Source organism: Pelophylax lessonae (genome assembly GCF_965119305.1).
Source record: "Pelophylax lessonae genome assembly, chromosome: 3".
NCBI lineage: Eukaryota > Metazoa > Chordata > Amphibia > Anura > Ranidae > Pelophylax > Pelophylax lessonae.
In genome coordinates, this window is record NC_138770.1 from 604,139,531 (window position 1) to 604,152,514 (window position 12,984).

The 12,984-nt window shown below is 45.3% G+C and overlaps 1 protein-coding gene across 1 annotated transcript in view; it reads left to right on the forward strand.

Annotated features, from left to right (window-relative positions):
* PARP1 (poly(ADP-ribose) polymerase 1) overlaps window positions 1-5,037 on the forward strand; it is a 115,906-nt gene extending 110,869 nt beyond the window's left edge. Inside the window, exons 22-23 of the mRNA XM_082251639.1 lie at window positions 3,128-3,242; window positions 4,513-5,037. Coding sequence (XP_082107765.1) covers window positions 3,128-3,242; window positions 4,513-4,597 — 200 coding nt within the window. The 3' untranslated portion in view covers window positions 4,598-5,037. The remainder of the gene's footprint in view (window positions 1-3,127; window positions 3,243-4,512) is intronic.
* The last annotated feature ends 7,947 nt before the right edge of the window (window positions 5,038-12,984 follow it).

The window sequence follows — 12,984 nt, forward strand, 5'->3', positions numbered from 1 at the left end:
ATTCATTTGCGCCATCTCTCTTAAGTCGGCTCTATCCTGGTGGATCCAGTCACCGGCTTTGTGTCAGGGCAAGTCCTTCCTGCCACTGTTCTGGACGGTGGTCACCACAGACGCCAGCCTGTCAGACTGGGGTGGAGTGCAGGAGAAGCGCTGTGCCCAAGGGATTTGGCCGACAGAAGAGTCTTTCTTGCCGATCAATATCAATATTCTGTAGCTCAGAGCGATCAAGCTTTGCCTGTTCCACTGGACGAGTCGGCTACGCGGGTCGCCGATTCGGATACAGTTGGACCATGCCATGGCTGTGGCTTACATCAATTATCAAGGGGGCACCAAGAGTGTCCTGGTGGCCAAGGAGGTGGCAGAGATTCTTGTTTGGGTGGAAGACAATTTTCCGGCTCTTTCAACAGTCCACCTTTCGAGTGTGGAAAATTGGCAAACGGATTACCGGAGTTGTCAAGTGCTGGATCAAGGGGAATGGTCCCTTCATCCGGACATGTTTCATCTCCTGTGTGTTCATTGGGGGACTTCGGATGTGGATCTGTTTGCATCTCGCCTCAACAGGAAAGTCCAGCGTTTTGTGGCCAGGTCTCGGGATCCTCTGTTCGACGCCGCAGTTTCATCAGTGCAGGGGTGGGGTTTTTTTTCACAGCGTTTTTACAGTTTTTACATTACTTTTGCTGGCGGCCACCAGGGTACCATGAAGCCCCTAGAGCACGTGTCGCCACCTGACCCACTCTCAGAAGCTGGGTCTCAGTCTGCCCTGGCGGCCATGACGGCGGTCCTGCAGTCATTGGTGTGAAAAGTGGACATGGCTCTCCAAAAGAGACCTAGTAAAAGGCGCCCCCTCCGCCTTCACCCGTTTCCTTTGCTTCCTTAGACTCTGAGGCTGATTTGGCTGCCAATCACGCGAGTCGCCCCACGGGGTCTGCGCCCACGCACTTCAAGTGCTCTGACAGTGAGTATGATTCCTCTTCCACTACATCTGTGCAAGAAAAGGCGCTTGTGGAGGCACAGATTATATGAGTGCGGAAAGCTTTAAAAGTGGAGGACAACGCTAATGCTGCGTCGTCCACGCCTGTGCAATTTGGCACCCACAGACCATCCAAGGTGACTAAGGTGCTCCCCTTTCCTGCCTATTTAGACAAGATTGTCGCTAGTCAGTGGGGTTCCCCAAAAACGCATGGTTGGGATACCTAATTGTTTCGCTAGGAGGCATCTATTTGAGGAGTCCCTCTTCAAGAAACTGACAGTTCTACCAGTGGTGGATTCTCAGGTTTCTAGGTTAAATAAAGTCACATTGCTACCAATGGAAGACGCTCAGTCCTTTAAAGACCCTGTAGATAGGAAGGCTGAATCTCTGGTCCTCTATCTTTTTACTGTGGCAGGTTCAAGCCTGAGGCCAGTGTTTGCCATAACCTCGGTCTCCCAGACCCTAACGGAATGCGCAAAGCTTTTGCGTCAGGATTTGGAAAGGGGGTCAGCATCCTCCTGAGCTGGTGGAGCTGTCGGTCCAGTTGATGCAGGGGTTTTCGCATTTGCTGATGCTGCTGTTGGCCACAGTTTTTGCAGGCTGCTGTTGCAGAGGCTTCTGCCTCTTGAGGGTGTAGTTTTCTTGGTAGGTGAGCTCCAGTTGTTTCTAGTTGAGCTCTTTGGTTACCTGGTTGGCTTTGTTAAGCCCTGTGGGGAATTCTGTTTTATTTTTTTGCTGTGTTCTTTTCCCACACTCATGCTAACACTGCTTTGGGACGTCCCATCGGTCAATGAAGATATGAAGCTTTGTCAATGAAGAAAGAGAGAACTAGATTTTTGTCTTGCCATAAAATCCTTTTCTCTGATGTTAATTTACAGACACCGCACCCACCTCTCTGTGGAGTTGGGTTATGTATTCTTGTGACACTGCTTGTTACAAAACTGAGATCCTATAGCAGGAAGTAGGAGTATACCCCCTGGCACTGCCCTATAGGCGTAGTCAAGCATTTTGAACCCTTTTCCGCCTAGTGTCATACTCCTAAGGAGAGCAGCATAACCCATTGGTCAATGAAGATATGAAGCTGTGTCCATCAATGAACATCTGAGAAAAGGATATAACGGTAAGACAAGAATCCATTTTTTGTGAAATAAAAACCCAGTGGTGATTAAATACCACTAAAAGGAAAGCTCCGTCCATCTCAAAAAAATTATAAAAATGTTGTTTGGGTACAGTGTTGCATGACCGCGCATTTGTCATTCAAAAAAAAAAAAATCATAACTGACACTCTTCTGCAGTAGAGGAGGTAGCACACAACCTGTGTTTCCCAACTATTCTTCTATTGCAGGGTAGTGCCAGTTTGATTTTATTTAAAGACCTGACAGGGACAGTAATGTGTGGTATCAGACCTGTGCAATTTCTGCTGGGGACTGTACGGGTCCGTCACACCATCACTTTTTATGTGCGCTATAACACAGGATCACAACATCCTAAAAAGCCCTTGCAATGTTCACCATGCAGTGGAACCTCAAAGGGTCAGATTAGTAAAGAATCCCTGCCCTTAGTATTTCAAATGTTTTGCGGTACGGTCCTCCATTTCGCGTGTGGGGTTCTTATTATCATGGAATTCCTAGAAAAGAAAACTTTCCTTTTCTTCTTCCCTTTTTGAGGGAGGATGAGGTGGAAGCTGTTAAAGCTGAACTCTGAGCAGAAATGCTATAAATGTGTACAGGTGCTTTTATGCCTTTCAAAAATTTGTTGGCGTTATAGTGTCCAGTGTCTATTCATGTCAAAGTGAGAGCAATTAACCCTTATGGTCATAATTATGAAGTCCTCTGTGTCCTGTGATGTGATGTACTCCAAGAGGAGAATTTTTACAGGTAAACCAAAAAGCCAAATTTAATTGGTGCATTTTTCAAGCCACATGTCCTTTATTTAAAAAAAAATAAATAAAAATCACACAATACAGAAAACGGTGACGAAATTATGAAAATGAAGAGGACAAAAGGAAGTGTAATACACATGTAAAATGGTTTTATAATACACTTTAGCACAACTTATAAGCTTTGAGGAAAACTGATGAGCGTTTTCATAGTACTGTGAACAGGGGCATGAAATTGTAGTGGAAAAACTGTGTTTGCTTCTTCTTTTGTTATTTAGGTTTGGGCAGAACTGCACCTGATCCTGCTGCTACTGTACAACTTGATGGAGTTGACGTTCCTCTGGGGAAAGGCATGTCCACCAACATTAATGACACCAATCTACTGTATAATGAGTATCCTTTTATCATCTGCACTTCAAAGTACTGCAAAGAAAGGGGCTGCTTTATGTATTATACTGGGAATTTAAAAAGAAATTGTAACACCCACAGCAAAATGAGGGAGGTTTTAGATGGACCCAGATGCAGTCAAGAATCCACCTCAAGGGATCATGTTTTTTTACTCAATGTCCAAGCTTAAACGAGAAGTATGGCCAAAGCTTTTCTGGGTCACCAGGAGTACAATTATTTCTGCAGTCCCGTGACCCAGATTCAGCCGACGGCATGCTGAAGCCTGCTGTTGACTAACATCACAGAGCCGGTCCAGGCTCTGTAGAAACCCTAACAATGTCAGAATGCACCCACATGCCTGACTGGCAGCTGGATCCACCTCTAATCATGCCGCTGAGAGCCTGAGCCAGCCATTCCCACCGTCTCCACAGCATGGCACTCCAGTGAATGCTGGAGGGGCAGTGCAGAGTGCCAGTGACTGACAGTCACTGCTCTCTACTCAGAGCTAAGAACTGAGCAAAGACTTGGTTCTTGGTTTTAAAGCCAGCGAGGGACAGCTGCAGCATCAGACCGATGCTGCAGCCACATAGGTGAGTATAGAGATTTTATTTTTTTTTTTAATCCTTCAACTTCTCCTTTAAAACATGGTGCTTCCCTAAAGGTAAAGAAACATGGTGCTTCCCTAAATGTAAAGAGTTCTAGATGGTCAAATAAAGATAAAAACCAGAAGCACTGGCTGCATATGTTTTTTTTACTTGCAGCAAGAACAAAGGCTAAACTTTTAGTTTACTCGGCCACTGTGTGCTATTTTTGTACTGTAAACCCAAATTGATTTGGTAACACAAGTGTCTTAGAGCAGCCTGGGCTCATAGGCAGTAAACTGGTGCTGGCGCAGAGTCTTTGAGGGGGCCGCTTTGGAGTATTTCTGCAAGTGCTGCACTTCTACCCACAGCCTGTTAGATTGAAAGCATGTCTAATCCCTGCTCAGTCCCTCCCACCCCCTTCAACACTATCATGGTTCAGGAAAAATCAATTTTCCCAGCTGTATTTACTGGTAAAAATTAGGTAATTCTTTTCAGATATTTACAATGCTAGCTTGTATTAATGTATGTTTTTCACATTCAGAAAAACTAGAGGCTTCAGCTGGACATATTAAAAATTATGAGATGTCAGTAATTGGATTTACAATGTACTTTAAACACTGCTTTGGTGATGTGGGTTGGGAAAGAGTTGTCTTGCTGCCAGAATGCGTTTGTACCTTAACTTGACTCTTCAGATATATTGTGTATGACATTGCCCAGGTGAACCTGAAGTACCTCCTGAAGCTGAGGTTTAACTACAAAGGCGGACTTATGTGGTGATTGCACTGCCTTGTGTTCAACAGTTTATATAATAGATCCTTGATAGGCAATCAGTAGACCTTCAGCATCTGTGGAACCACAAGTCCTATTATTCCATGCTATTCAAAGACTATATTAGGTCAGCTGCTGTGCTGCCAAGGCCTGTATGCTGGGACATATATATCCACAGCAGATGAAGATGTACCAGCTGCTCGCCACCTCTGTAGAAGTGCAAACCATAAAACTGACAAAACCTTTTTCTGACACCTGCCACTCTTTACACACCGTATAAGGAGTCTGCTTAATACCGCTACTCACCACAGGGAGGCGGTAATAATATGCACTATGATACATGGTTAACCTTGCCTTCCTTCCTTTATTGGCAGCAAACAGCTGCACAAGAATGCTAAATGTTGTATGCTACTGACATAGAAAGTTTCCTCTAACTGGCAGTCAGGCCCATTTCAGAATTTGCAGATTTGCAGAATCCTGAATCTTTACTATGTGCTCCAATCAAAAATATTTTGAAAGATACAAGTACATCATGTTTTGGCTTTCCTAATAGTGTTTTCTGGGACAGTTATATTGCCCCCTATTTAGTTATATTGAAAATCCAGGCAAACAGGATACACATTTAAAATGCATATATCTGATTCATGATTCTGCTCAGCCAGTCTTGAGCTTCGCCTTCACCTGCTGTTCAGTCTGGAAGGAGACAACAAATCGACAAAGTGAGAATTTCAAATCAACATGCAGGCCAGAGGTGGAGAGATGATGCTGGCAAACACAAAGCTGAACCAGGAGATGAGACTGGGTGAACAGAAGTAATATATCCTTCATTAAGTCATGTGTACAAGATGTATTTAAACTTTGCAGAATGCCTAGCCAGTAGAGGTCACATTTAACTGGATTTATTCTGTAATGTTGAAAGTATTTTGTAGCATCTCCAAACCACTACTTCAGTTCTAATGAGTGTCATTGAGTAATTCCGGCATTTATATCCACACACACACACCCACACACCGTTTATTCCAATCGCCATGGAATGTGTAGATGTTGATTGTCCAAAAACAGGATGGTTTAGAAGTTGTGAAACCAACCTTTTCTAGATACATAATCTCATCATCATTGTTAGGAACTCTGTATAGGTGGTAATTCCTCAGTTTACATGCCTAAAGGTGTTAAAGTGGTATTAACCCCATCCTGCTGCCTCCTGGCCCTTTAGGAGGTTCTAAATGGTGGAGGCGGGTATTCCAATCATCTGACCACTTTAATTGTCACAGTAGTCACATGTTTAGAGAGCTCCTGATCTTAGGTAGGCATCAGGAGCTTTCCAGTACCCGCCAGTAACTGCTGGGAGTGCGCAGGGCACACGACTTGGCACAGAAATGTTTACATTTGTGGCCTCTCGGCATTAAAGCCCACCCACTGAGAGTCTATCTGCGTACAGCCCACAGGAAGATGTTAAAACCGAGTGTGTTTCGCTTTTCATTTCTTTTTTAAACTGAGTGGGTTATTTAACAAGGTGTGGGTCACATCTACTTTAAGGTTTCTGTGTTGCCTGTGTGGATTTAAATGCTGGGGTTCATTCCTGAAACTCATTAGAACAGGAGTGGCTTGGCTAAGCAAAACAAAAAAAATAAAAATAAAAGTTTTCAATGTTCCTTTAAGCCCAGATGAATGTGACCAACTACTACTAGCTATACTGATTTAATGAGAACCTTCACAGATGTTTTTGTAGCTGTTTGCTGGGAGTTTCACTTTAAGATTGTTTGCCTTTTTTGAGATGCAATCTTTTGTTTATTTTCAGATAAAAAAAAAAAAAAAATCTGTTATACTTTTTTGTATAGACTGATCTTTTTGTGTACTTATTTCCATTGTAAGTTAAATTTAGCCCATCGCTTTCCACCTATTCAGCACATAACAATAATTAAGGTGCTGAAAAAAGTGCCAACGCATACTAAAACCTAACACCCTGGGTAATCTCTGTTTCATGGCATACCTTGCCCAAAGATCCTCTGGGTGTCTGACTCGCCACTTACCTTCATTCACTTGCATAAATTGACAGAGGCTTTTCCTGGTCTTCTTTAAAGAGTAACTCCACTTTAATTTAGAAAAAAAATAGCATCTGGGTGATCTACGTTGCAAGGATTTTAACTAAATTTGTTGCAAATTTGTATTGGTTTCTTTCGGAAGAAAAAAAAGGTGTTTGTCTAAGTCGATGTGCAAAGTGAATCTGAATGGGATTGGCTTTTTCATCAATCAGCTGATGCACTTGCAGGGTTATAATGAGGGAAATGCAGGATCTGAATTTATGTCGAACTGAATAACCCTTTGGGGGAGTATCTCACCAAAAATTTCCATTTCTCTTTCGTTCATTGACGGACACAGCTCCTGATTCTTCTTAATTATTGGGTTATATTGCCCCCTACAGGAGTAGGACACTAGGCAGGAAAGGGCTTGACTACGCCTATGGGCAGTCCCAGGGGGTATACACCCACTCTCAGCTATAGGCACTATTTTTATTTTTTTTTCTGCCTTTGCAGGAGTAAGGACCTAGTTCCTTGGTGGGATCTCTGGTCCCGGCAATTTTTTTTCATTTTATTGGAACTTTTTCCTATCTTTGTTATTTTGTTCCTGTGAGAATCTACTGCCGGACTGGGAGATTGACTGGGTAATCTAGATCCAGAGGGTCCTTCTTGTCTGGTTGGGGGCTGGCCTGCGAGTCAGACGTCTCATGAGGGCGCATACGACCTGGCCTTGGCCTGAGTCACATAATTTCTCCTTGCTGACAGCCCTCCCCATTCCGATGGAGCGGTGGTCTGTCAGGAGCAGTGCCCACCCTGTTTCTGGTATGGTAAGCCCACCCTTGAGGGTTTTGGGGGTGGATGTGGGACCCTCCCTGGGACCACCGGGTTCCCCCCCCCAGCCCCTCTAAAATTTCGGTGGTCGCTGTGGGTCTTTTTCCGAGTTCTATATGATGGTGAGGATGCTTCCTCCACTCCGGTTTGTCGCACTGATTACATTTGTGCGGGCAGTTTGGTGTTGGAGGATGCAGCTGGCGCTGCTGCAGAGGGGACCTTTCCTTTCGATGCCCACGGGCCGTCTCGTGCGGCATACTGTTCCTTTTTTCCATCATATTCTGATAGTCTTTATGTCTAAAGCTGGGAGCATCCAAATCGCCCATTGTCCTTTCCTATTCACCTTGTGGTAGGTTCCCGTTTGAGTCACCTCAGGATTGGCGCTTTGGCGTGTTATTTAACTAACTTGCTGGTCTGCGGCCCAGATTTCTCAGACGGCCTTATACGGTCCCCCCTTTTTAGGGGATCGCCTGTTCGGAGCTTCTCTGGATGACATCAATAAGGGTCCCAGGGGGGAAAAGTACTTCTTCCGCAGGCGTCCAAGGGCAAGGAGACCCGTCGTAGACGTGGTCCACTCTTTTTTTCCCTCAAGGGTGATTGTTCCGTACCCGACTTCTGAATATTTTTTCTGGGGGGGGGGGGGGGGGGTTCTGCAAACCTGTTTATAGTTCCCAGTAGGAGAGTCAAGGTGCATCCAATTCTGGATCTCAAGGTGCTACAATGCCTTGTGCGGGTACAGAAGTTCCAAATGGAGTACATTCGCACAGTAGTGGCATCCCCTGCATCTTTGGGATTTTCTGGCTTCTATTGACTTTAGGGACACTTGCCTTCACATTCCACTATGTGCGGGTCACCGGCACTTCCTCCGTTTTGCCTTGGGCGAGGAGCATTATCAGTTTGTGGCGTTACCCTTTGGTCTCGCCTCCGCTTCTCGGGTCTTTACAAATTAATTTAGGCCCAGTATTGGCCTTGTTGCATCAGCGGGGGGATCGCAGTACTGAGGTACCTGCACGATCATCTTCTGTAAGTGAAGTCTCTGACTGTTCTGATTGACAATTGAGACTACTCTGCGAACTCTAAGGGAGTTTGGCTGGATTATGATCCTTCAGAAATCTGCTCTGGTTCCGTCCACAAGCTGGACTCTGCTTCAGCCAGTGTTTTCTGGATAAACTTTAGAAATTGCAGGATGCAATTCAGCTTCTGTTGTCCAGCAGATGGTCATCCCTCAAGACTTGCTTGGGGGTGCTGGGCCTGATGGTGTTTGCCTTCGAGGCGGTTCCATTTGCAGTTCCACACGAAATCTCGGCAAAAAATCATTCTAGTCAAATAGGACAGGTATCCACAGTCTCCAGGCAAACTTATCCTGTTGAGCCGGCGTGTCAGAGGGTCCCTGATTTGGTGGCTTCATTCTCCGGCACTTCGACAGGGAAAATCCTTTCTCCCCCTGTACTGGACAGTGGTCATCACGGCTGCCGGCATAACTGGGTGGGTAGGCATCCTCGGCACAAATTGTGCTTTGGAGGTCTAGACTATGGAAGAGTCCAGACTGCTGATCGTTGTACTGAAACTCTGAGCCATCAGACTTTGTCTGGATCAGTGGACAAGTCATCTTCGGGGGAGGCCGGTTCGGATTCAGTCGTAAAATGCCACAGCTGTGGCATATGTTAATCACCAAGGGGGCACAAGAAGAGTCCTGGTGGCTTCGTTCCAGCCCTCTCTGCCGTACACATTCCAGGGGTGAAAAATTTTGCAGGCGGATTGCGGCAGTTGACAAGCATTGGACCAGGAGGAATGGTCACTTCATCCGGAGGTGTTTTATCAGTTGTGTCTCAGGCGGGGTGCTCCCTAGGTGCACCTGTTGGCCTCTTGTCTCAACAGGAAGGTACAGAGGTTTGTGCACGGTCTCAGGTTCCTCTGACCGACGCTTCAGACGCACTAGTGGCTCCTTGGGGTCGGTATCATCTGTTTTACGTTTCTCCTCCTATTAAACTTCTGCCAAGACTCCTGCACAGGATCGAGGCAGAAGGGATTCCAGTAATTTTAGTGGCTCCAGACTGGCCTCGCCGGTCTTGGTACGCCGATCTGGTACTGCTCGTCGCCGATGCTCCTTGGAGACTTCCTCTCAGGGAAGATCTGCTGTCCCAAGGGCCAATCTTCCATCCTGCTTGACAGTCGTTAGCTTTAACAGCTTGGATGTTGAAAGCCAGGTTCTGCAGGGTAGTGGCTTGTCTGAATCATTAATTCCTATGCTGCTAAAGGCTACAAAATCTACTTCTTGGAAGATCTAACTTGAAAGATGTGCATTGCGTGGTGTGTCTTTTGGGGTTCACCCTCGCTCCTTTTCGGTGGCTTAGATCTTGGCCTTCCTCCAATGGGGGGTTAAGCAGCGCCTGGCCTTGAGTAGCATCAAGGGCCAGGTTTCAGCCTTGGCAGTTTCCTTTCAACGACCATTGGTCATACATTTCTTCGTGCGTACTTTTATCCAGGGAGTTCGACACTTGGCTCCTCCAGTGTGGTTTTCATTGCTGCCGTGGGACCTCAATTCTGTGTTGCCAGTTCTCCAGAAACCTCCTTTCAAAAAAATCTTTGGGAGGTTCTTCTGTTTACATTGCCCTAGCAGGTGGCCTTTTTTTGGTGGCTATCACCTCTGCGTGCAGGGGGTCAGAGCTGGCGGTGTCTTGTCGTTCACCTTACCTGGTGGTTCACAGAGATAAGGTGGTGCTTCACCCTTGATTGTCATTCCTTCTGAAGGTCGTCTCTGATTTCCATTTGAATGAAGACATTGTGTTGCCTTCCCTGTGTCCCAGATCTGAACATTCCAAGGAAATTGCCTTACATTTCTTTGATGTGGTTCGGGCACTTAGGGTGTACTATTTGTACTCATGGACGGACCTCGGGAAGGGTTGTCCCTTCTGCTGCGACCATTTCCAGATGGTTATGACAGACGGTGATTCAGGCCTATTCAATTAACGGTCAGGTTCTTCTTTCTCTGTTACAGCGCACTCTACTCGGGCACTTAGTGCTTCCTGGGCCTTCCGTCATGAGGCGTCAGTGATGCAGGTTGGCAAGGCGGCCACCTAGTCGTCTGTGTACACTATAATAAAAAAAAATATATAAAATGGATGTGTTGGCATCTACAGATGCTTCTTTTGGCCACAAAGTTTTTTTGCAGGCTGCTGTTAAGAGAACTTGGTCCTCTTTGACGGTGTATTGTTTTTTTTGTTTTTTTTTTTTGGGAGCTCCAGTTCTTGGTTGAGCTCCATGTTACTGGTTGGCTATGGTTTAGCCTTGGGGAATTTCTTTCTGGTGTTTCCCTACCCCTCATGTTTGACATTGCTTTGGGCGTCGCAACGGTTAGGAAGAATCAAGAGCTGTGTCCGTCAATCAACGAAAGAGAAAATGGTATATTTTTTTTTTACTTAGCATAAAATCAATTTCTCTGATGTTCATTGATGGACAGAGTGTCCGCCTCTCTGTGGAGTTGGTTTTCTTCTGACGCTGCTTGTAACAAAACTTAGTGCCTATGGCTGAGAGTGGATGTATACCACCTGGGACTGCCCATAGGCATAGTCAAGCTTTTTCTTGCCTAGTGTCCCAACTCCTGTAGGGGGCAGTATAGCCCAATGGTTAAGAAGAATCCGGAGCTGTGTCTGTCAATAAACATCACAGAAATGGAATTTTACGGTAAGTCAAAAAATCCCATTTCTTTTTCGTTAGTTGACAGATACAGCTCCTTATCTTGTTAGGCCCTTGGGTTATGCTGCTCACATTAGGAGTAGGACACTAGGCAGAAAAGAATTGTGAGTTTGACTACACCCATAGGGCAGTCCCAGAGGGTATACTCCCATTTTCTGCTCTAGAGCTTCCGTTTTTTTCTGCCTAGTCAGGATTGCTGAGAACTTTGGCTTTAAACTGAACTTTTTCCTTTTGTTGTTTTGTTTCTACAATCAAGTCTTTTCCAGTGAGAACTACAATCAACTGCCGGACTTGGTGAGGCACTGGATATCCTATATCCTTACGGTCTCATCAGTCTGGCCAGCGAGTGCGTGCAGACCGCAGCTCCGCGCTAGGTCAGCTGCGACATAGCCCCACTGGATGGGGGGGTGGCCGGCGACACACCTCACAAGGACACACACACACACACGACCTGGTTGCTGCCTGAGTCGCAGCATACATCTGAAGGAAGTGAAAAATATTGTGGTTTTTATTTATTTTTTTCAGAATTGTTGCTCTTTTTGTTTATAAAGCAAAAAATAAAAATTGCACAGCTGATCAAATACCACGACAAGAAAGCTTTATTTGTGGGGAGAAAAAGGACATCAATTTTATTTGGGTACATCGTCGCACAACCGCGCAATTGTCCGTTAAAATAACGCAGTGTCGAATCTCAAAAAAATGGCCTGGTCATTAAGGAGGAAAATCTTCCGGTCCAGAAGTGGTTAAGAGGCTTACCGTCATATTCAGTTATATGTTGGTCATCCACGCTTCCTCTGTTTGCTGTGGACAAGGAGCATTGTCAAGAGGTATCACCTCAGCCCCTCTGGCTTTCACGAGTGTTGGCATTGTTGCGTCAGCGGGGGATTGCTGTACTGGATTACCTGGATGATCGTCTACAAGCAGAGTTTCCGACTGTTCTGACGGACAATCCGGATTACTATGCGGACTCTGTAGGAGTTTAGTTGGAAATTTAATTTCCAGTTATGGGCCTTGGTTTCATCCACCTAGTTGGACTACCTGGGTCTGTTCTGTGCTCTGCCTCAGCCAGGGTGTTCCTCCCATGGGATACGTTCCAAAATCTGTTCACACAAGACCTCTGCAAGAGAGTTTCTTGCTACAGTGCCTTTGCGAAAGTATTCGGCCCCTTTGAACTTTGCAACCTTTTGCCACATTTCAGGCTTCAAACATAAAGATATAAAACTAATTTTTTGTGAAGAATCAACAAGTGGGACACAATCATGAAGTGGGACGAAATTTATTGGATATTTCAAACTTTGTTTACAAATAAAAAAATGTAGAAATTGGGCATGCAAAATTATTCAGTCCCTTTCAGTGCAGAAAACTCTCTCCAGAAGTTCAGTGAGGATCTCTGAATGATCCAATGTTGACCTAAATGACTAATGATGATAAATAGAATCCACCTGTGTGTAATCAAGTCTCTGTATAAATGCACCTGCACTGTGATAGTCTCAGAAGTCCGTTTAAAGCGCAGAGCATCATGAAGAACAAGGAACACAGCAGGCAGGTCCGAGATACTGGTGTGGAGAAGTTTAAAGCCGGATTTGGATACAAAAAGATTTCCCAAGCTTTAAACCTCCCAAGGAGCACTGTGCAAGCGATAATATTGAAATGGAAGGAGTATCAGACCACTGCAAATCTACGAAGACCTGGCTGTCCCTCTAAACTTTCAGCTCATACAAGGAGAAGCCTGATCAGAGATGCAGCCAAGAGGCCCATGATCACTCTGGATGAACTGTAGAGATCTACAGCTGAGGTGGGAGACTCTGTCCATAGGACAACAATCAGTCGTATACTGCACAAATCTGGCCT